At 36.9% G+C, this 21,774-nt stretch overlaps 1 protein-coding gene across 4 annotated transcripts in view; it reads left to right on the top strand.

Moving 5' to 3' along the window:
• LOC127877089 (leucine-rich repeat serine/threonine-protein kinase 1-like) overlaps window positions 1-21,774 on the top strand; it is a 75,865-nt gene that overhangs the window by 37,427 nt on the left and 16,664 nt on the right. For 2 of the 4 annotated variants that reach the window (XM_052422717.1, XM_052422721.1), the window contains exons 15-27: window positions 460-636; window positions 1,480-1,648; window positions 2,125-2,379; window positions 3,010-3,131; window positions 4,669-4,838; window positions 6,707-6,973; window positions 8,969-9,010; window positions 14,285-14,391; window positions 17,653-17,772; window positions 17,981-18,144; window positions 18,790-18,949; window positions 19,275-19,415; window positions 20,110-20,192. In XM_052422717.1, the coding sequence (XP_052278677.1) occupies window positions 460-636; window positions 1,480-1,648; window positions 2,125-2,379; window positions 3,010-3,131; window positions 4,669-4,838; window positions 6,707-6,973; window positions 8,969-9,010; window positions 14,285-14,391; window positions 17,653-17,772; window positions 17,981-18,144; window positions 18,790-18,949; window positions 19,275-19,415; window positions 20,110-20,192 (1,977 nt within the window). The remainder of the gene's footprint in view (window positions 1-459; window positions 637-1,479; window positions 1,649-2,124; window positions 2,380-3,009; window positions 3,132-4,668; window positions 4,839-6,706; window positions 6,974-8,968; window positions 9,011-14,284; window positions 14,392-17,652; window positions 17,773-17,980; window positions 18,145-18,789; window positions 18,950-19,274; window positions 19,416-20,109; window positions 20,193-21,774) is intronic. The other 2 variants (XM_052422718.1, XM_052422719.1) reach the window with 2 other exon arrangements.

Genomic DNA, 21,774 nt, shown 5'->3' with positions numbered 1-21,774 from the left:
AATTTGTTTAAATGATTTTTCAGCAGAGTTAGATAAATGTTTTGGTGTGTTGAAAAGCATTGCCACTATCGGTTGGGGTAGGTTGCCTTATATGGCTATATTGAAACCTTGTTAACCTTTGAGAAGTCACACTTTTGGTCCAGTCATCATGATAGCTCTGAAGATGTTTTCAAATGATATCTTAACTGAGTTTTGGTCATGTTGGATAATAAACTAGGTCTAATGGTCAAATTAAAGACAAAAGCCTGTGAGCACTTAAGATGCCACATTTATAGCAAAGTGTTCACAAAACTTGCTCAGAACATAATTATATCCCAGTTTTATGTCATCTGATTTTGTATCTAGGTCACATTTATTGCCAAATATTTATGGAAATGGTGTTAACATTTGTTTTAATGTTTTCTCCACTTAGTCAGGTAAGAGTCCAATTACTTATAACTCCTCCTGTCTCTATTTCAGCTATCCTACAAGCGGCCAGAGATCAAGTTGCATGTGTGGGATGTGCCAGGGGACGAGGTGTTCACGCTCGTACATCACAGTCTCTTCACGCGCCACAGCCTGTACATCCTGGTCTGGGACTTCTGGTCCATAGCTGAGGAGGCTGATAAGATTCGCACCTGGATTAACAATATAAAGGTGTGCACATCAGCCACGATCTGGGAAATCAAGGCTTAATGCATGTGGGTAAAGTGTCTTCCAAGAATAGCTGGAAAATCAAGGCTTAATGCATGTGGGTAAAGTGTCGACCATGGGAAATCAAGGCTTAATGCATGTGGGTAAAGTGTCGACCATGGGAAATCAAGGCTTAATGCATGTGGGTAAAGTGTCGACCATGGAAAATCAAGGCTTAATGCATGTGGGTAAAGTGTCGACCATGGGAAATCAAGGCTTAATGCATGTGGGTAAAGTGTCGACCATGGGAAATCAAGGCCTAATGCATGTGGGTAAAGTGTCGACCATGGGAAATCAAGGCTTAATGCATGTGGGTAAAGTGTCGACCATGGGAAATCAAGGCTTAATGCATGTGGGTAAATTGTCGACCATGGGAAATCAAGGCTTAATGCATGTGGGTAAAGTTTTGACCATGAGAAATCAAGGCTTAATGCATGTGGGTAAAGTTTCGCCCTAGAATAGCCTTTGCTGTCTGCACAAGTAAATCAGGGACAACATGTTCTGCTAAAAAAACTGTTTTAAAGGAAGTCTTTTTTTAGTGAAAATCCAGTTTAGGCTGAAAATGTCGTCCATGATAAGTCTGTGAGGACATAATGCACAGGCATAAAGCCCTGTTTACCGAGAGCAAGGTGCATATTGATTTTCTGAATGTTCGGTGTAAGCAGTCTCATGTAACATGTACTTACATGCTTGGAACATTCTACATTCATCATAATAAAATTATCATATGTTTGCATCTACAGGACAAAAAGACCAGTGTTTACGCACATAGTAAAAACAAAATGTTCTCCAATTAAACTCGTACAGGTCAGTTCAGAGCACTTCAAGATAGTGCTGGTGGGTACATTCACAGACCGGTTCCCACCATCAGAGCTGGACAAGGCGTTGGAGTCCGTGCAGGCTACACTCAGTCTGAAGCTTGAGCACACCGGGGTGGTTCCAGTGCTGTGTCCTGTGTCTTGTATCAAGAATGAAGGTAGTGAACAATGTGATCATTTTGTACAGCGTCATTTAAATATTAGCTTTTAAACATAATATGAACTGTGTCATTCGCAAATGGGTCTTGCCATATGGGGCCGGGGGACCTGACCAGGTTGCATATTTACGCATATGTGCGGGCTTGTCTAGATCTACACTGTGCAAATATGGCATAAAACCAATTTTCTATTACAAGGCTTGTATTATTTCTTCATGTTTTCATAAACATAATATATTAAACATGTCTCATTATCAATTTTTAAAGTTAATTTAATAGAAAATTAAGACATATTGTGAAGATCCTGTTCATTTGTTAAAGTAATGTAATTCCTGAACAGAAGCAGTACTTTGCGTTTTAAAGGGAAGATCTTAAGTATATTACAAGAGTTGGGATCTAATCCGGTACATTCTAATCGCTAGACAGACACTACTCCATCACAAACTCTGTTTATGGTTTGCTTGTTACTTTCTCAGGCCTGAGTGTCCTGAAAGAACAGCTGTACAAAGTGTGTGCCTCTATGGTTCAGCCGGGAAGGTCAAAAGAGCCCCTTGTTGGTCGTATGATACCGGGCTGCTACTACAAGGCCTCAGAGGAATTGCGGACAGAACAACTTATACGAGCACGGAGCAGGAAGCCTCTGTGCATTTCACAGTCAGAGTTTATGAGAATTCTCACGAACATGAATGCCGCTGACCTTGACCTTGCATCCCAGCAGGAAATCAAAGCATGTTAGTTTATCCAAAAATCTATTATTAAAACTGCATTATTTGGTGTAATAGAGAAACAAAGTTCTAACTGAACACTGGTCATTTTGCCATGTCAGTAACCAAGTTTTAAGTTAACACTGGATTTTGTTTGCTATTTAAGTGACCAAGTTGTTTTGACCACTGGTCATTTGGCCATGTCAATAATTAAGTTCTAAGTAACCTCTGGTAGTTTGGCTATTTCAGTGACCAAGTTATAATTGACCAAGGGTCATTTTGCCATGTCAGTAACCAAGTTTTAAGTACCCACTGGATTTTGTTTGCTATTTTAGTGACCAAGATGCAATTGACCACTGGTCATTTGGCCATGTCAGTTACCAAGTTCTAAGTAATCACTGGTAGTTTGGCTATTGCAGTGACCAAGTTATAAAGGACCACTGGTCATTTGGCATTTTTCAGTGACCAAGTTCTTAGTGATTACTGTTAGTTTGGCTATTTCAATGACCAAGTTCTAATTGACCACTTGTCATTTGGCTATTTAGTAACCATTCGTCATTGGCTATTTCAGAAACCAAGTTCTTAGTGACCTGTGGGGTCATTTTGCTTTAACAGTAACAAAATTCTGATTTACCACTGGTCATTTGGCTATTTCAGTGACCAAGTTCTTAGTGATCACTGGTCATTTGCTGCATTTCCCTGACCACCTGGGTGCCCTGGACAGCCTATACTTCTTGGACCCAGGCTGGCTCTGCGATGTGCTGCTGCATCTGCTCACTGTGAGTTACACATTTTATAGTCCAGGGTCCGTATTAACAAAGCTTCTTAGGGAAATCTTAACTTACATTGGTCTTAAGTGAAAATTTTAGATAAAGAAGAAGATATATAAATACGTTTCAGCAATATTGTAATGCAAATAGAATCACAATCTAAAAAACATAAATGAATTTTTATGCCCCCCTTCGAAGAAGTGGGGGTATATTGCTTTGCTCATGTCGGTCTGTCTGTTGGTCTGTCGGTCCGTCCACCAGGTGGTTGTCAGATGATAACTCAAGAACGCTTGGGCCTAGGATCATGAAACTTCATAGGTGCATTGATCATGACTCGCAGATGACCCCTATTGATTCTGAGGTCACTAGGTCAAAGGTCAAGGTCACAGTGACAAAAATCGTATTCACACAATGGCTGCCACTACAACCGACAGCCCATATTGTTTTTGGCCTGTCTGTCTGTCATTCTGTCCCAAAACTTTAACCTAAAACTTTAACCTTGGATAAAGTTTTGCAATAACTTTTGCAATATTTAAGATAGCAACTTGATACTTGGCATGCATGTGTATCTTATGGAGCTGCACATTTTGAGTGGTGAAAGGTCAAGGTCATCCTTCAAGGTCAAAGGTTAAATATATGGCTTTAAAGCGGTGCAATAGGGGGCATTGTGTTTCTGACAAACACATCTCTTGTTATGCCCTCGGATCAAATGATCGGGGGTATATTGTTTTTGGCCTGTCTGTCTGTCTGTCATTCTGTTTGTCATTCTGTCCCAAAACTTTAACCTAAAACTTTAACCTTGGTTAAAGTTTTGCGATAACTTATGCAATATTGAAGATAGCAACTTGATACTTGGCATGCATGTGTATCTCATGGAGCTGCACATTTTGAGTGGTGAAAGGTCAAGGTCATCCTTCAAGGTCAAAGGTTAAATATATGGCTTCAAAGCGGCGCAATAGGGGGCCTTGTGTTTCTGACAAACACATCTCTTGTTCTACATGAAACTGTTGAAGACCAACTCTAGTTCATGTGTTCATTCCTTACCCATTCGTTTACATAAGTCAGTTAACTCATTACATATTATGATTCATTTACGGTACTTTGGGAATACTGACTGCAAACTGTACAATGTTTTCCAGAAATGTAATGAAGATGACAAGGTTTTTATTGTGCATAAATGAGTTAAAATACATGTGATTGTGAAGATGGTCTACTTAGGGTTTTGGTCGTTTGACTAGTATTTTTTCAATTTGTCAATATTAAGTTGTATATAGAAACTGAAACTTTTTAAGGAACAGCAACAAAATTAAAAACAAATATATTTAAAACACTGAATATGCTAAAAAATTGTCTGTTCAGTCATTCAACTGTTGTATGTATTATTTAAAGACAAGACAATAAACATGTGTTGACCTTTATTCAACGATCTAATGAATTTGAGAGTATTTTAATTATTTTAAAGTATTATGCAGACATTGATAAAACTAAAACTATTCAAGTAATAATTTTTCAGTAAAATAAACACAGTATGTGCATTTTCTTACAGTCATCAGATGGCAAAAAGCTCCTGAGACATGGGCAGGGAAAAATCAGACGCATCGATGTAGAAGAGATTTACACTAAAGCCAAAGACAAGTTTCCAATCGAGTTCTTAAATCAGTACCTGGAACTATTAGAAAGATTTGAGCTTGCTGCAGCTATTTCACACTCTAAAAAGTAAGAAACTTTATTAATGTAGTTTTATATTGACAATTTTACAGACACTTATTAATATACTATTTTATTAAAGTACCACAGGTACTGTATATAACTTCACCACATTGGTGAAAATTGTGGATATTTCAAATTACAGTAAAACTGCGATAACTCGAGGAAGCACGGGACTGACCTCGATGCTCGAGTAATTGCAGGTTTCGAGTAATCCTTGGTATTATTTGTTTTCACTGTCTCGGTTGATGATGCTCAATTTCTGACCGCGAACGCTTTATTACATGTAAGACGGTGCTGGAGAAAAACAGGCTTTGTAAAAATCGCTTTAGGTTACATTATAATAAACAAAACAACAAGGATGATCGTAAATTCTTTTAAATAATTCAACATACTCACAAAACACATATATAATAACAAATATTACATCAATATTCAATGTACATGTAGAATATTAAAAAAGCACACAAGGTACGTACTTGCGCATGAAAAAAAACACTAAAAACAACATTATCCCTACACACTTCGTATTTTATGTTCATTCAGTCAGACTCTTGTTGCGCAAAGTCTAGGATTAAAGATTTTCGCAACCCATTTGCTTGCCGGAACTGATGGCGGGAGACGTTTCGCGATAGCAAGCAGAGCATCTGTAGTTCCCAGTCTGTGTTAGGCGTTGCTTGAAAGAATTGGCGTACTACATCTAGCGCTTCGGTGGCAATTTGCAGTGTTTCTCAAAGGATGACACTTTACAGTGGTTCTCAAACTGCAACTCACTTCACACCTAATCGAGCGTCTTTTGTCTGCTGGATTGCGCTGTTTTCACAACTCGAATATTTTTAGCACTGACCAGACGAGAAAGTGTCCTCGAATAATTGCCAGTTAATTCGGTGTGAAATGCTTTTCAGCAACCGGCACACATCCTCGAGTTATCGAAAATCGCATGTTTGAGTTATTGCGGGTATTTTTATATAGAAATTTAAGGAAAATGCTAGGGACTTCCTTTAATGCTCGAGTAATCGATAGTTTTCAATAAAAACAAGAAATCGCCAGCTCGAGTTATTGCAATTCTACTGTATGCACCAGTGGTCAAACTGATAGCCCTGGTGTTGACATGATTTATATAGACTTATACAATAATTAAGAACTAAACAAATCTCTTCTAATCGAGGGTCAGGTTTTTATATTGGTTGTGTAAGTGTTGTGGTCGTATAGTGGGCATCTACTTGGTTTGTTCATAGCAGGCTCCTGGGATCAAAACTTGGATAAAAACTTGCTTTATTTTAAATAACTAAAACGATTTCTTCTTGGAAAGTGCAAGGATAAGGAGTTCATATGTAACATTGTATAGTGTTGCTCTACTTATTAGTCCCCTACCGGTGAAACCAGAGGGGACTTATGGTTTGCGCTCTATGTGTCTGTCAGTCAGTCAGTCTGTCACACTTTTCTGGATCCTGCGATAACTTTAAAAGTTCTTCATATTTTTTCATGAAACTTGTTCCTACATCAAGAATTCTGGTTGCTATAGCAACAAATAGACTAGAAATATTGCTGAAAATGGTGGAGTTTCACAGGTAGGGGGCTTTTATTGCTTGGCAATAGTCTTGTTTAAATCATTACTCTGGGGTCAAACTGTCCATGCCCCATATATAAGTATATGTATACTTCAAGAGTGAAATAAGTTTCAATATATTCTAAATATTTTTTAAATAGGCCAAGATTTGTTGTATTTGGCATATAACAACATATAGAGGTTCCCTTCTAAAATTGTTCAAATCATGCCATGGGGTCAAAACTTTTCTTACCTTCTCTTTACCGTCTTATTTACATCATACAAACGTTCCATACACTGATCATAAAACAAACATCCTATGTTTCAGACTGTTTGTTCCAAGCGAGCTGCCCAAAGATCCTCCATTGGTGGAGAGCAAGGACGAGGTTGTCTCCTCCAATGTCATTCGCCGCCTCTACTGCATGGCCGAGTGTCCCAGTGGCTTCTGGACTCGCCTGCTTACACGGATGATGACCCGCGTGGAGCAGTTCTCCAAGAGTGAGTGGATGTTCACCCCAGTCATGTCTGGATCAGTACGGATTGCGTCCACACATCGTCATGGTTCACTCAACAAGCCAAAGCGGGAGATGAGCCAGTGAGTGTGTTAAGTTACGTTAAGAAATAATTTATGATTTTCTTCTTGTTTTGATAAGCCATAAACAATTATGTGGCATTTTGATGCCTATTTGAGATAAAGATGCCATATACAACTGACCCTAAAAATAATGAAAATACATAATAATGAGAAAGAGTTGATTATTGATCACTACAGTATGCAGTGATAATGTGGAATTTGTTTTCATTTCCAACACAATCTGACAAATCTTAGTGCAATTAAAATGAATTACTACATTGTACTAATGATTGCCTGAATCAGGATCAGGATTTTCATTAGAAATTTTATTTGGTGGCTTGACAACAAATATATGATTCAACTTCTACAGTTAGATCAGTGATAGAACTGTTCAATTGACAATGATGACAATGTGCATACATAGTTAAAAGTAACAAGGATTTAACTGTCACTATATAGTGTAAATGATTGGTCAACTGTAATAATCAAAAGTCATGAAATATGTGATTGTCAGTTTTAATATTTTAATAGATTATTGAATCAGTACCTGCAGTTTATAGCTCACCTAATTGCTCAGGTGAGCTTTTGTGACCAGTCTTTGTCCGTCGTCCTGCCATCGTCCGACGTCCGTCCGTCCACATTTGTTTGTAAAAACTCTAGAGGCCACATTTATTGTCCGATCTTTATGAAACTTGGTCAGAAGATTTGTTCCAATGATATCTCGATCAAGTTCCAAACTGGGTCATGCTGTGGCAAAAACTAGGTCACTAGGTCAAAAAAAAAGAAAAACCTTGTTAACCCTGTAGAAGTCACATTTCATGCCCAATCTTCATGTAACTTTGTCAAAATGTTTGCCTTAATGATATGTTGGCTTAGTTCAAAAGTGGTTCCGGTCCGTTGAAAAACATGGCCGCCAGTGGGCGGGGCAGTTTTCCTTATTTGGCTATAGAGAAACCTTGTAAATACTCTAGAAGTCACAATTTTTGGCCAATCATCATGAAAGTTGGTTAAAACAATGGTTTTATTGATATATGGGATGAGTTTGAAAATGGTCCAGATCGGTAAAAAAACATTGCCGCCAGTTGGCAGGTCATTTTTCTCTATATGTATATAGTGAAAACATGTGAACACTCTTGAAACTTGGTGAAAAGATTGGTTTTATATAAATCTCAGATGAGTTCACAAATGGTCCCGATCGGTCAAAAAACATGGCCGCCAGGGAGGTGGGGCAGTTTTCCTTATGCGACTAGTTTTAGAGAGAAACCTTGTGATTGAACACTATAGAAGTCACATTTTTTGCATAATCATCGTGAAACTGAGTCATTACATTGGTTTTATTGATTTCTCTGACAAGTTGGAAAATGGCTCAGATCGGTGAAACACACTTTTTAGCTCACCTGATTGCTCAGGTGAGGTTTTAGGATTGGTCTTTGTCCGCCGTCCGTCCGTCCACATTTGGTTTGTAAACACTCTAGCATTCACATTTCTCAAGCATTCTTTATCAAAGTTGCTGAAAGATCTCAGTCAATTTTGATAATTATTGCGCTCAGATTGTCCAAATTTTCATTATATTATACAAAATCCTTGTAAGCACTCTAGAGGTCACAATTTTGTTTCAGATTTTATGAATCTTGGTCATAATATTTATTTTTGTAAGCAAAGTTTGATGTTTGGTGAGGGGGGTCAACTCAAAATAAAGGTAACCAGGTCAAATCTTACAAAAACAAAATCACTCCATGCGCCAGAGTTTTGGTTCAATAATGACGAAACTTGATCCGGATGTTTGTCTGGGCAATATCTAGGTAAAGTTTTACATTTGGTAAAGATTGAATGAACCGACTCCTCTCTGGTGAGTGAACTAGGGCCATCTTGGCCCTCTTGTTTAGGATTGTGTATTGCTTTAATATTTTTGTATGTGTGCTTACATATATAAAGAATATTAGGTTAGTGTCTTTGTGAATTTGAATTTATCAAACAAGTTACAGAAAGATTTCAACGGCTAAGCTTGCCTTACAGTTTAAGGCTTTTGGAGACAAGTCTAATAAATTCAAGTACCAGGTAGGCCAGTTCTTTGCTCAACCCACAACTATAGGAGTATAATCTGCATAAAGATATATACAAATAGAATAAATCTCACCAAAATCAGACCTGCATGCATTACAAACACATTTTTTTAATGAATAAGTTATTATAATACATCTGTATCATAAGAGCACGTCATATTGTAGTCTTATTGCATTGAGTGCATCATACACTCAAGAAGTTTGATTAATTTTTAATTTAATGAATCCAATATATATATATATATATATATATATATATATATATATATATATATATATATATATATATATATATATATATATATATATATATATGATCATGATAGCATTTTGATTTATTTCTTGTAAACAAATTGTATGTATACCTTAAATAAATATATTTAAGGTAATAGTTATAAGTTAATGTTTAACAACCATTTTATACAAACTGTAAAAGAAAAACAACCCATATATTTTTATTCCGAATTGCACAATGACCCATGTTATCCGCCAAAGGGAGTTTCATTCTAACAATAGCTGTTGATGTAGTGTGTTATTTTAAAAGAATTTTAAGGTGATCAACTTTGTTTGTAGAAGCAGATTTTTCTTAAACCTGGTTTATTTCTGGATACATCTTTTGTTAATAGGGATGCAAGAGGTTACAAAAATCATTAACCGGTTAACCTTTTGCTGTAACCGGTGTAACAGGCCATTTTACCCCCCCCCTTGGCCACTTTTTCCCTGGGGAAAAAATGGACTAGTCCATTTTTTTCTTGGGGAAAAAGTGGCTTAGGCCAATTCTTCCCCCCCTAGTCCAGTTCTTCCCCCCTGATTTTTCATTTAATATATCTTTCCGTCTACACTTTTTGGCCAGTTTTTCCCCCTTGGCCAGTTTCCCCCCCCCTCTACCTTGTAAAAGTAGTTTTACCAATAGAATTTGAAAGAGAGTTGCTAAAACTGCCTCCACACTCCTATCTTTTATTTTACTTTTCTTTTACATTTATTCTTCACTTTTAGGCCAGTTTTCCCCCCCTGGCAAGTTTTTCCCCCTACCTTGTAAAAGTAGTTTTAAAAACAGAATTTGATAGAGAGTTGCTAAAACTACCTCTATCCCCTTATCTTTTAATTTACGTATCTTTTACATTTATTCTTCACTTTTCGGCCAGTTTTCCCCCCTGGCCAGTTTTTCTTCATGTAAAAGTAGTTTTAACATCAGAATTTGAATGAGAGTTGCTAAAACTGCCTGTTTAGTTATATTTTTATGTGAATTTTAAGTTATAGACAGTTCTTCCAAAAGGTTGCTTAAAATTAGAGTTTCATCAAATAGCCTTCATAAGCATGACATTTTAGCAGTTGTTTCCACAAATAACATGACAAACTTCAATTTGTACCATTAGATACAAGCAAGAGTGGCCAAGGGGAGAACAAATGACTGAGAGTAATATTGCATTAAGATATCTTGATTAGTGAAGGGGAGAAAAAATGGCCAAGTTTGTTTTGTACCGTCTGATACAAAGTAGCTCCGCAACATATAGGGATCACTTCTCTGTCTGTCTGTCTGTCACGACCGCCACACCTTTGTCCGGGGCATATTTTTAAAAGTACTAAAGATATTTTAACCCAATTTGACATTTGACCTTAATTGCCCTTTTATTAACTTAATACCTGTATTATTCTATCAAGCACATCTGTACGGAGGGGGCGAAATGATCAAGGGGAGAATAAATGGCCAAGAGTCATGTTGCAATTAATTCCTTAAGTAGGGGGGGGGGGAAAGATTGGCCTCGGACATTTTGTTTTCCCCCGGGGGAGAGTCATGTTAAAATAAAATCTTAAGTAGGGGGGGGGGGGGATTGGCAGAGGGGAGAAAAAATGGCCCAGAGTCTTGTTAAAATAAATTCTTATGTAGGGGGGAAAATTTGCCGAGGGGAGAAAAATGGCCAAGAGAGTCATGTTAAATGAAAATCTTAAGTAAGGGGGGGGGGGGGGGATTGGCAGAGGGGAGAAATAATGGCCCAGAGTCATGTTAAAATAAATTCACTTGTAGGGGGGGGGGGGGAATTTGCGGAGGGGAGAAAAAATGGCCAATAGTCATGTTGCAATTAATTCTTTAAGTAAGGGGGGAAAATTCGGCCAAGGGGGGGGGGGAAAGATTGGCCTGGGACATTTTTGCCCGAGGGAAAAAACGGCTAAGGCCAATCTTTCCCTGGGGAAAAAATGGCCTAGGTCAATTTTTCCCCGGGGAAAAACTGGCCGGGGAAAAATGGACCGCTACACCGCTTAGTAACCGGTTAACAGACACACCTTAAGTAGTTAAAATGTTAAAGTATACGTAAACAATGTCATACCGCTCGTACCTGTACTCTCTATAGAATCAAAAGTAATTTGAGATCGCTTGTGTTGATAACATATCTGTTTCTTAATAAAATGTATTGTTACATTTATTTTTAGCTCACCTGAGCACAACGTGCTCATGGTGAGCTCTTGTGATCGCCTTTTGTCTGTCGTGCGTCGTCCGTTGTCAACATTTTGCCTTGTGAACACTCTAGAGGCCACATTTATTATCCAATCTTCATGAAACTTGGTCAGAACATTTGTCTGATTGATACCTTGACTGAGTTCGAAACTGGGTCATGCTGGGTCAAAAACTAGGTCACTAGGTCCAAAAAAAGAAAAACCTTGTGAAAACTGTAGAAGTCACATTTGATGCCCAATCTTCATGTAAATTTGTCAAAATGTTTGTCTGAATGACATGTTGGTTGAGTTAAAAAATAGTTCCTGTCCGTTGAAAAACATGGCCGCCAGGGGGCGGGGCAGTATTCCTTATATGGCTATAGAGAAACCTTGTGAACACTCTAGTCACAATTTTTGCCCAATCATCATAAAACTTGTTCAAAACATTGGTTTCATTGATATCTCGGACAAGTTCGAAAATGGTCCAGATCGGTGAAAAAACATGGCTGCCAGGGCGCGGGGCAGTTTTCCTTTCCTGTATGGCTGTTGTAAAACCTTGTTAACACTCTAGAGGCCACATTTATTGACCAATCTTCATGAAATTTGGTCGGAAGATTGGTCTCAATGATATCTTGGATGAGTTCAAAAGTGGTCACGTTTGCTTGAAAAACATGGCTGCCAAGGGGCGGGGCATTTTCCTTATATGGCTATATATGGCTTTAGTAAAACCTTGTGAACACTCTAGAGGCTACATTTATTGTCCAATCTTCATGAAATTTGGTCAGAAGATTGGTCTCAATGATATCTTTGATGAGTTCGAAAATGGATACGTTTGCTTGAAAAACATTGCTGCCAAGGGGCGGGGCATTTTTCTTAATATGGCTATATATGGCTATAGTAAAATCTTGTTAACACTCTAGAGGCCACATTTATTGTCCGATCTTCATGAAACTTGGTCAGAAGATTCATCCTAATAATATAGTGGACGTGTTCAAAAATGATGCTGGTTGGTTGAAAAACATGGCTGCCAGGGGGCGGGGCATTTTTCCTTATATGGCTATAGTAAAACCTTGTTAACACTCTAGAGGCCACATTAATTTTCCGATCTTCATGAAACTTGGTCAGAAGATTTGTCCTAATGATATCTTGGATGAGTTCGAAAATGGTTTTGGTTGCTTAAAAAACATGGCCACCAGGGGGGGGGCATTTTTCCTAATATGGCTATATATCATGCTTTAGTAAAACCTTGTTAATACTCTAGAGGCCACATTTGTCTGATCTTCATAAAACTCAGTCAGAAGATTCATCCCAATAATATCTTGGACGAGTTAAAAAATGATGTCGGTTGGTTGAAAAACATGGCCACCACAGGGTCGGGGCATTTTTCCTTATATGGCTATAGTAACACCTTGTTAACACACTAAAGGTCACATTTATTTTGCGATCATCTGGAAACTTGGGCTGAAGATTTGTCCCAATGATATCTTGGATGAGTTCGAAAATGGTTTTGGTTGCTTTAAAAGCATGGCAACCAGGGGCGGGGCATTTTTTCTTATATGGCTATAGTAAAACCTTGTTAACACTCTAGAGGCCACATTTATTGTCCAATCTACATGAAATTTGGTCAGAAGATTTGTCCCAATGATATCTTGTTATCTCAGGTGAGCTACCTTGGGCCTTTCAGGCCCTCTTGTTGTAATTTTGTAAATGTTTGCTATATATTGTTTTCTATTTTCCTGCGTAAAAGAATATGTGTAAAAATATTAAGAATTACATAATGTTAATTTTCACGGGTCATAAGCTTATGTTTGGTTGGGTCGTTTACATTACGTTCGCGTCGTATCGCTCACAAATGGTGTGTTTCTTGGTTTATTCTGTTTTAATTTTATTATTATGTAATGTTTATTTATTAAATTAGTTTAATTATTTGCTTTCTTAAATAAATCTTGCCTCAGACGGTAGTGGTGGAATCGTGGATGACGTAAATAATTAACAATGATTTTAATTTCTGAAAGAACAAATAAGACCTAAACTCAACAAAATTTTAACTACGAATGCAATTCTTGAAAAACCTGTTACTTATGAATACTTTATTTTTGCGGGCAATCAGTGTTGAATTTTGGTTAACAAAACGTCAAAATAAGCCATCCAATGTCTCAACTGAATTTTATCGCGAGTTTGATACACGTGTCAATCGCTTCTTCACTAATTGCCCCCACTCTCCGCAGTTCGCTTGTTAATTTTTTGCAAGTTAAACAAAACAACAAAACCAAATATCAAAACATACCCCCTGTTTGTTACCACAAAGGTACTGATTTATTGCTTTATTTCTTTATTGCCTTGTTTGTTGACACGTTATTTACTACCATTCATGATTTGGCATGTTGTTCTTACTAGTTGCCAGCTCAAATTGGCAGTATGTCGCCTGCAAAACGTATTATCGTATGAATTGTATTGTGAAAAAGAGAAAAAAATTATTTCAAGAAAAAAGCATACTAATTTTTTTTTTCAGGTTAACCTTTTCCCGAAAATGTCACCAGTTAACTGGTCATTTCGATAGGTTAACCGGTTAACCAGTTAACCTCCTGCATCCCTAATTGTTAACCTTTAAACCATGCATTCTAGAATTAATTATGTACATATAGGGTCTCATTAAGATTTAAGGTGGTAAAATGCTTAAGTTTATATGACCTTGAGTTTTATTATGAAAGATCATTTACTCACGGGTGGAATAAATGGATTGATTAAAGCATGTTTGCATAGATTGTTGTAATATTAATGTAATGCACTACCGTTTTAAATGTTTAAAACTTGTTATTATTACTTTTCATTTTAGATCCAAGGGTTTGTATATAAAAAACCATACAAACACATTTTGTCAGGAGTGGATGAGGGTCACACATGCAGATGGAAGCTTCTGTGTAGAGCCAGTATGCTTAAGTGGTATGCATAGTCCCCCAAAAAATATCCTGACATTTCCCTTAATGCTGACACTGACTGTTTTCCTGACAATTGCTGATGCTGACACTGACTGTTTTCATGTCAATTGCTGATGCTGACACTGACTGTTTTCCTGACAATTGCTGATGCTGACACTGACTGTTTTCCTGACAATTGCTGATGCTGACACTGACTGTTTTCCTGTCAATTGCTGATGCTGACACTGACTGTTTTCCTGACAATTGCTGATGCTGACACTGACTGTTTTCCTGACATTTCCTGATGCTGACACTGACTGTTTTCCTGACATTTCCCTTTATGCTGACACAGACTGTTTTCCTGACATTTCCTGACGCTGACACTGACTATTTTCCTGCCATTTAGCTTAATGCTGACACTGTTTTCCTGACATTTCCCTTTATGCTGACACAGACTGTTTTCCTGACATTTCCTGACGCTGACACTGACTATTTTCCTGCCATTTAGCTTAATGCTGACACAGACTGTTGTCCTCACATTTCCCTTAATGCTGACACAGACTGTTGTCCTCACATTTCCCTTAATGCTGACACTGACTGTTTTCCTGACATTTCCGTTAATGCTGACACTGACTGTTTCCCTAACATTTCCTTTAATGCTGACACTTACCATTATCTTGATATTGCCCTTCATGCCGACTTTGACCTTAATGCTGGCACAGACTGTTGTCCTCACATTTCCCTTAATACTGACACAGACTGTTGTCCTCACATTTTCCTTAATGCTGACACAGACTGTTGTCCTGACATTTCCCTTAATGCTGACACAGACTGTTGTCCTGACATTGACTTTAATGCTGACACAGACTGTTGTCCTGGCATTGACTTTAATGCTGGCACAGACTGTTGTCCTCACATTTCCCTTAATGCTGACACAGACTGTTGTCCTCACATTTTCCTTAATGCTGACACAGACTGTTGTCCTGACATTGACTTTAATGCTGACACAGACTGTTTTCCTGACATTTCCCTTAATGCTGGAACAGACTTTTGTCTTGTCATTAACCTTAATGCTGACACAGAATGTTGGCCTGCCATAAAACTTAATACTGACACAGGATGTTGTCCTGACATAAACTTTAATGCTGACACAGAATGCTGTCCTCACATTTTCCTTAATGCAGACACAGACTGTCGTCCTGACATAAACCTTAATGCAGACACAGAATGTTGTCCTGTCATTGACCTTAACGCTGACACAGAATGTTGTCCTCACATTTCCCTTAATGCAGACACAGAATGTTGTCCTGTCATTGACCTTAATTTAACATTGACAAAGAATGTTGTCCGCACATTTCCCTTAAGTTAATGCAGTCACAGACTGTCGTCCTGACATAAACCTTAATGCTGACACAGACTGTTATCTTGACAATGCCCTTATTGCTGAAAGAGAGTGTGGTCCTGACATTGCCCTTAATTCTGGCGCAGACCACAATTCTGATATTGCCCTTAATGCAAAAACAGACCAATATCCTGACATTTCTGTTAATGCTGACACAGACAACTATCCTGAAATTGCCCTTAATTCTGACACAGACTGTTATCTTGACATTCCCCTTAATTCTTTTTTTTCCCCTTAATTCTGACACAGACTATTATCCTAACATTAATCTTTGCTGACACAGTCCATTATCCTGACATTATCATTATTGCTGAATCAGACCATTATCCTGACATTAATTGAAAGGCTAACACTGACTGTTTTCCTGACAGTGACCAAAATTTTGACAAAGACCACTATCTTGATTTTGACCAAAATTGTGACACTGACAATTACCTTTATGCTGGCAGTGACCTTAGGTTGACATTTCTACTGACGCTTTATACTGACCTTTATGCTGACAGTGATGTTATCCTGACACTGATTGTCAGATGTCACTAACATTTATGTTGTCACTTCGCTTATACTGACTTTGATCTCATGATTTTATGCTGAGACTGATTTTATGCAGAAACTGACCTTTTCAATGATCTTTTGCTGACACATATCTTTATGTTTACAGTGGACTTTATGCCAACACTGACACTGACCCTTATGCTGACCCTGACCTTGAGGTAGAACCTGACTTCATGTTGATACTGATGTTATGCTTACATTGACCTTAATCCTTATGCTTGTCATGCTGAACAACGATGCTGACTTTGATTTTTTGTCTTATTCTTATCTTATGCTGCCAGTGACCTTTTTGCTGACACTGACATTTCATAACAATGTTCATTTTATTATCCTAACAGAGAGTACATTAATGTCTGTACTATAGTTGAGTAAAAAATAATCAAAGAAATTCTCGCTAACCTAGTTGCTTTTTAGCTCACCTGATTGCTCAGGTGAGCTTTTGTGATCGGTCTTTGTCCGTCGTCTGTCCGTCCACATTTGTTTGTAAACACTCTAGAGGCCACATTTCTCGTCCGATCTTCATGAAATTTGGTCAGAAGCTTTGTCCCATTTAAATCTTGGTCGAGTTCGAAACTGGGTCGTGCTGGGTCAAAAACTAGGTCACTAGGTCAAGAAAAAGAAAAACTTTGTACACACTGTAGAAGACACATTTCATACCCAACCTTCATGTAACTTTTTCAAAATGTTTGTCTTAATGATATCTTGGTTGAGTTCAAAAGTGGTTCCAGTCCATTGAAAAACATGGCCACCAGTGGGCAGGGCACTTTTCCTTATTTGGCTATAGAGAAACCTTGTAAACATTCTAGTGGGCACATTTCTGGTCCAATCTTCATGAAACTTGGTCAGAAAATTTGTCCCCAATGATACCTTGTAAACACACAAAGGGAATAGTTTTGGTCCAATAATGATGATACTTTACCAGGATGTTTTTCTTGATGATATCTATGCAAAGTTTGACATTTGGTCATGTGGGGTCAAAATCTTGGTCAGGAGGTTCAAATCTTACAAAAACCTTGTAAACACATGTAGAATTACCATTATTTGCAAATGTTTGCATGCAAAAAACCCATGCAAATAGACAGTACTCAATCAGAATTAATCATATGCTCACACTGCAAAAGTAAACAGAAGAGAACCAATGTAATATGCTATAGAGTACTGAATTTTCAGCTAAGCAATGAACAAGGCCTTGTAAAAAAGGTGAGCGAACTAGGGCCATCTTGGCCATCTTGTTTTGCTTTCTTGTACTTTCTTGTTTGCAATATTTGTTCCCCACTACTGGCTGTTTGTTTTATATCCATTATAAATGTTGATACAACCATTTGACAGGTGATGAAGATGAGTCATTAAAAGGGATTCTTATAACAGAGGTCAATCGCAGGCAAGAGTTTGGTATCATGGGGGTGATTGTTGATGAAATAGAAGACATTGTACAGGACTTCTATCCAGGTCAGAAAGATGTTCTGTACATCAAGTGTGAAAATAGATTTACCTGTTAAATACTATTTATCTTATATCTGATACTATAAGGGTATAAAATAACAGGTTTCATTTGTATCTGTTAAGTGGAACTTTGTAACAAGTAAACTGACCAAAATTAAAAAAACAAAACTTTACCAAGTGTTTATATAAATAGTATTCATTTATATGTATACAGGTCTGTTAGAGATTGATTCCCAGTCGATGACAGAGAGACTGACGCGCTATGCTGTGTGCCCCAACTGCTACCCTACCCAGCCCCTGCCAGCCTGTCTGAACCACTTCACCGTGGAGTACTGTGCTAAAAAACTTGTGCAGGGGCTGCCCGTCGTGTGTCCAAAGGTATGTGGCCGTAGATTTACTTGTCTGTATATTCTAGGGCTATTGCACAGACTGTGTTCTTTTCCCAATCAGTTCTTATTAATTGCCTACTCAGGGGCGCGTGAGATTTTTAAGACTGGGTACTTCAGTTTTTCCAAACAACACTCTTAACTTAAAAATGTTAAGCAACTCAGTAATACTAGTAGCTAGACATGAACCAGGTTCTCACACCCAGGTCCTCACAGCCTTATTTGTTGAAGTTGTAGGGGGTGGGGGCAAAGTACACAAGGACAACTCTGATTGATTTTTCTAGTTTTGCTGATATCAAATGGACTAAAGAACTATATAATGAGACAATTTAATTGTGTGTCATTTTGTGTTATGTCAACATTGAATATTGTCAATCAGTGTTACGTCAATATTTATTGGGATTTGTGTGTGTACACTTAATGTTATTGTTGTGCCACTTAGTGTTGCATCAAAATTGATTGTTTGCTTGCTTGATTGATTGATTGAATGAATGATTGATTGATTGATTGTTAAGTTTATGTCTACTTTGATTGCTGCTTCATATAAAGCACTGTTTACTTTTATTGTGTCATTGCATGTCATATCAACATCAAATCTTTTGAGTGTATAATATCTGTAATTATCTTACAATGCCAGCAGCAGACAACAGGTAAACAGTATGAGCTGACAACATTGGTCCCAGAGTTACTGTTGAAAGATTTGCCAAGGAAGTTCTTTATGGAACTGGGCCTGCTAAAGTTGGAGGAAACCAAAGAAAACTGCCTGGGAGGTGGAGTGGCTGGAGCCGTGTACAAAGGTAATTGACATCTCAAACATTTCTGTTGAAGAGCTTGTATGTTCTACAGTAAATATTAAAGGGAGTTTTCAGTCTTTTAAGTTTGGGTGTTTGCTCAGTTATTGAAAATACATATAATAGTGATTTTTGTTGGTAGAGTTATTATGTTAACTAGATCTAGAATTAAAAATGTATAACTATTTTAATATTTATATTAGTTTTGTACTTACTGAATTATTGTTTCTATGGCAATGCTGCGATCCAAGTTACTTTAATAATTAAATTTCTCTCAAAATTCGTATGAACAGTACATATGTTGACTTTTTTTTTTTAATTTGTTTTGCAGGTTACTATGGTGACACTGCAGTAGCAGTGAAGATCTATCGTAGCGATATACGTCAGAAGCCAGGGTCTAGTAACCATAAGTTTGACTCCAAAGGGAGCGATAGCGGCACTGCCACCATCTCTACCTTTGACTCTACTGCAGGTAAATCAGGTTTAGCATTTATAGATTGTGACTGGTATTGGTTTTATTGCCACATTTTCCTTAGATCAGTTTTCATCAATGTGCATTTTCACCATTGGAGCAGTTTTTAACACTTATTCAAGACATGTCTGTTTTCTGAATTGCAAATTTGTCATTGTTAATCATTTTTCAGTGATCATTTAATTGAACCTGAATATTGCTACTACTTCTGTTTTCAGTGTGTCTTCATTTTATATGTATGCTTGATTGTGTATAAAATTGTACTGCTATCAAGATTTATAGCAAATGATCAAGCAGTCTTATTATAAGAATACAAAAAACAACAAACTTTGTCATTATTTATGATCAGAAATGCCTACCATATCTCCTATTATACATGGGCCTTGTTTTTTGACACTGACTAATTCTGACTAAAGTTAAACATTTAAATTCATGATAGGTCTTTAACTTTATTATCTGTAAAAAAAACATTTCATCGTTTCCAGAGACGTAAACAAAATAAAATAATTTTCAATTTTTTTTTTTTTTAATTGAAATAAGTGCCTTTGTGCAAGAATTGCTTACCAGTAAGTAGCCAAGTAAAAAAAGAGCTAAGTACACATAATTGAATAAATATAAGGATTTATTTATTTATTTATATCTCTTTAAAGAAGAATTAAATAAAGAATGATTTACACTGTTTTAACAATTTCAGCTGAGGAAGACATTTATGAAAACACATTTTTCAACGAAGGCCCATTTTCATCATCAGATTATGATTCAGAATTGGCAATAAAGGTAACTTTTTAAATTACTTATGTTAGATACACATGAAATTAAACTGTTTTATTTTATGGACATCAGAGAAATAACAAGAGCTTTCTCACAGACAAAACAGCAGTCCTCCAGTGGGTTTATGTTATAAGAGTTAGTAAAGAACAATATCTGCTGAAGTTTTTTATTTACCGAGCACAAGTACTGTTATGTTATGTTATGTTATGGCGAGATGCATGTTGTAGTTGTGAGTTGTTTCTATGACAATAGCAAACACAATATTGGTGGTACAAAAGAAACTGAAATAAAGTGCATATTAACCATGTGTTCCTCTATCCATTTACAAAATTTCATCAACTTAGCTTTGATGTTCCTCCATCCACTTACAGAATTTCATCAACTTAGCTCCGAGTACTTTTTTAGTTGTTGCAGGATCCTGATTTTACCTTTCACTAATTTATGTAACTTTTTCAACCTAAATTGTTGTCTTATAAATAACTGAAACAAAAAACATGCATTTTACATACATAGCCTTTTATCCATATACTGGTTTTCATCAGCCTAGCTTAAATACTTGTTAAGTTATAGCAGGATCCAGATTTTTTGCGCAGAGAGAGGGACCCTTACGAAAATTTAGGCCCTGTGGCTACTAGTCGCGGCTAAGTTGCCGCAATGCTAAGTTGCCACAATTTTGCGGCTAAGTTGACGCTACTAGTTGCCGCTATGTTGCAGCAAGGTGGTTTTTTGTATGCAAAAAGCTTTCTGGCTACTAGTTGTGGCTACGTTGCCGCTACTAGTTCTGGGATGGCTCCTCAAGGTTTATGAAATTAATCGTCTGCTGTTCAAGAGTGTAATGATTGCAATCCTTGACAGCCATGAACAAATATGAACCTACAATACCATATTATAAATTGCAAACCAATGCATTTTCTACTAAAAAACTCTCCTAGGTCTATAGTTAAGTGTTATTTGAAGTAAAATGTAATTAGATTTAGTTTTGACTTGTTTTTTTTTTAACTTTACGATAACAAAACTGTCTGATGTTAAAAAATTTGACCATTAAGGACACCTGTCCTGAGGAAAGTTGGGCCAATCTGAAACACTGCAATATTATTTCCTTTTTTTTTATCAGCAACCCTCTTAGAAATAATATATATCATATGGATTGCTTTTGTCTTTTATGTTGACTTGACAAATGGCCAGCCCAACAGCTAGAATTAAAACATCATGACAACCTTTTGAAATAATCCAGAAATAAAAATAATCTTGCTCTGGTACATGTTATTTTACTGCTTTTGCTTTAAAGCAACAATTGAAATGTAAAAATAAATTATGTTATAATAAAAAAAATATAGATACAAACCTTCAACACATGAATGAAAACATGATTTTTATTCAAAACCTTTGTTTTTAACCAAATCAAATGTCAAAGAAAATGTCAGTGTTAAAAGTTGAAACGGACGTCCTTTTTTTGGTATGAAAAATCAAATTTAATATTTCAATAATGCAGGCTTTTATTTCCAAAACCATGCTTTTTCTTTATTATACACCAATGGAAACTGAATTAATCACCACAGCTTACTTACAATGACTTTAAGTCTTTTGT

This window comes from Dreissena polymorpha, chromosome 4 (genome assembly GCF_020536995.1).
Source record: "Dreissena polymorpha isolate Duluth1 chromosome 4, UMN_Dpol_1.0, whole genome shotgun sequence".
Taxonomy (NCBI): domain Eukaryota; kingdom Metazoa; phylum Mollusca; class Bivalvia; order Myida; family Dreissenidae; genus Dreissena; species Dreissena polymorpha.
The sequence above is the reverse complement of the archived record's forward strand: the minus strand, read 5'-3'. Positions and strand labels throughout refer to the sequence as shown.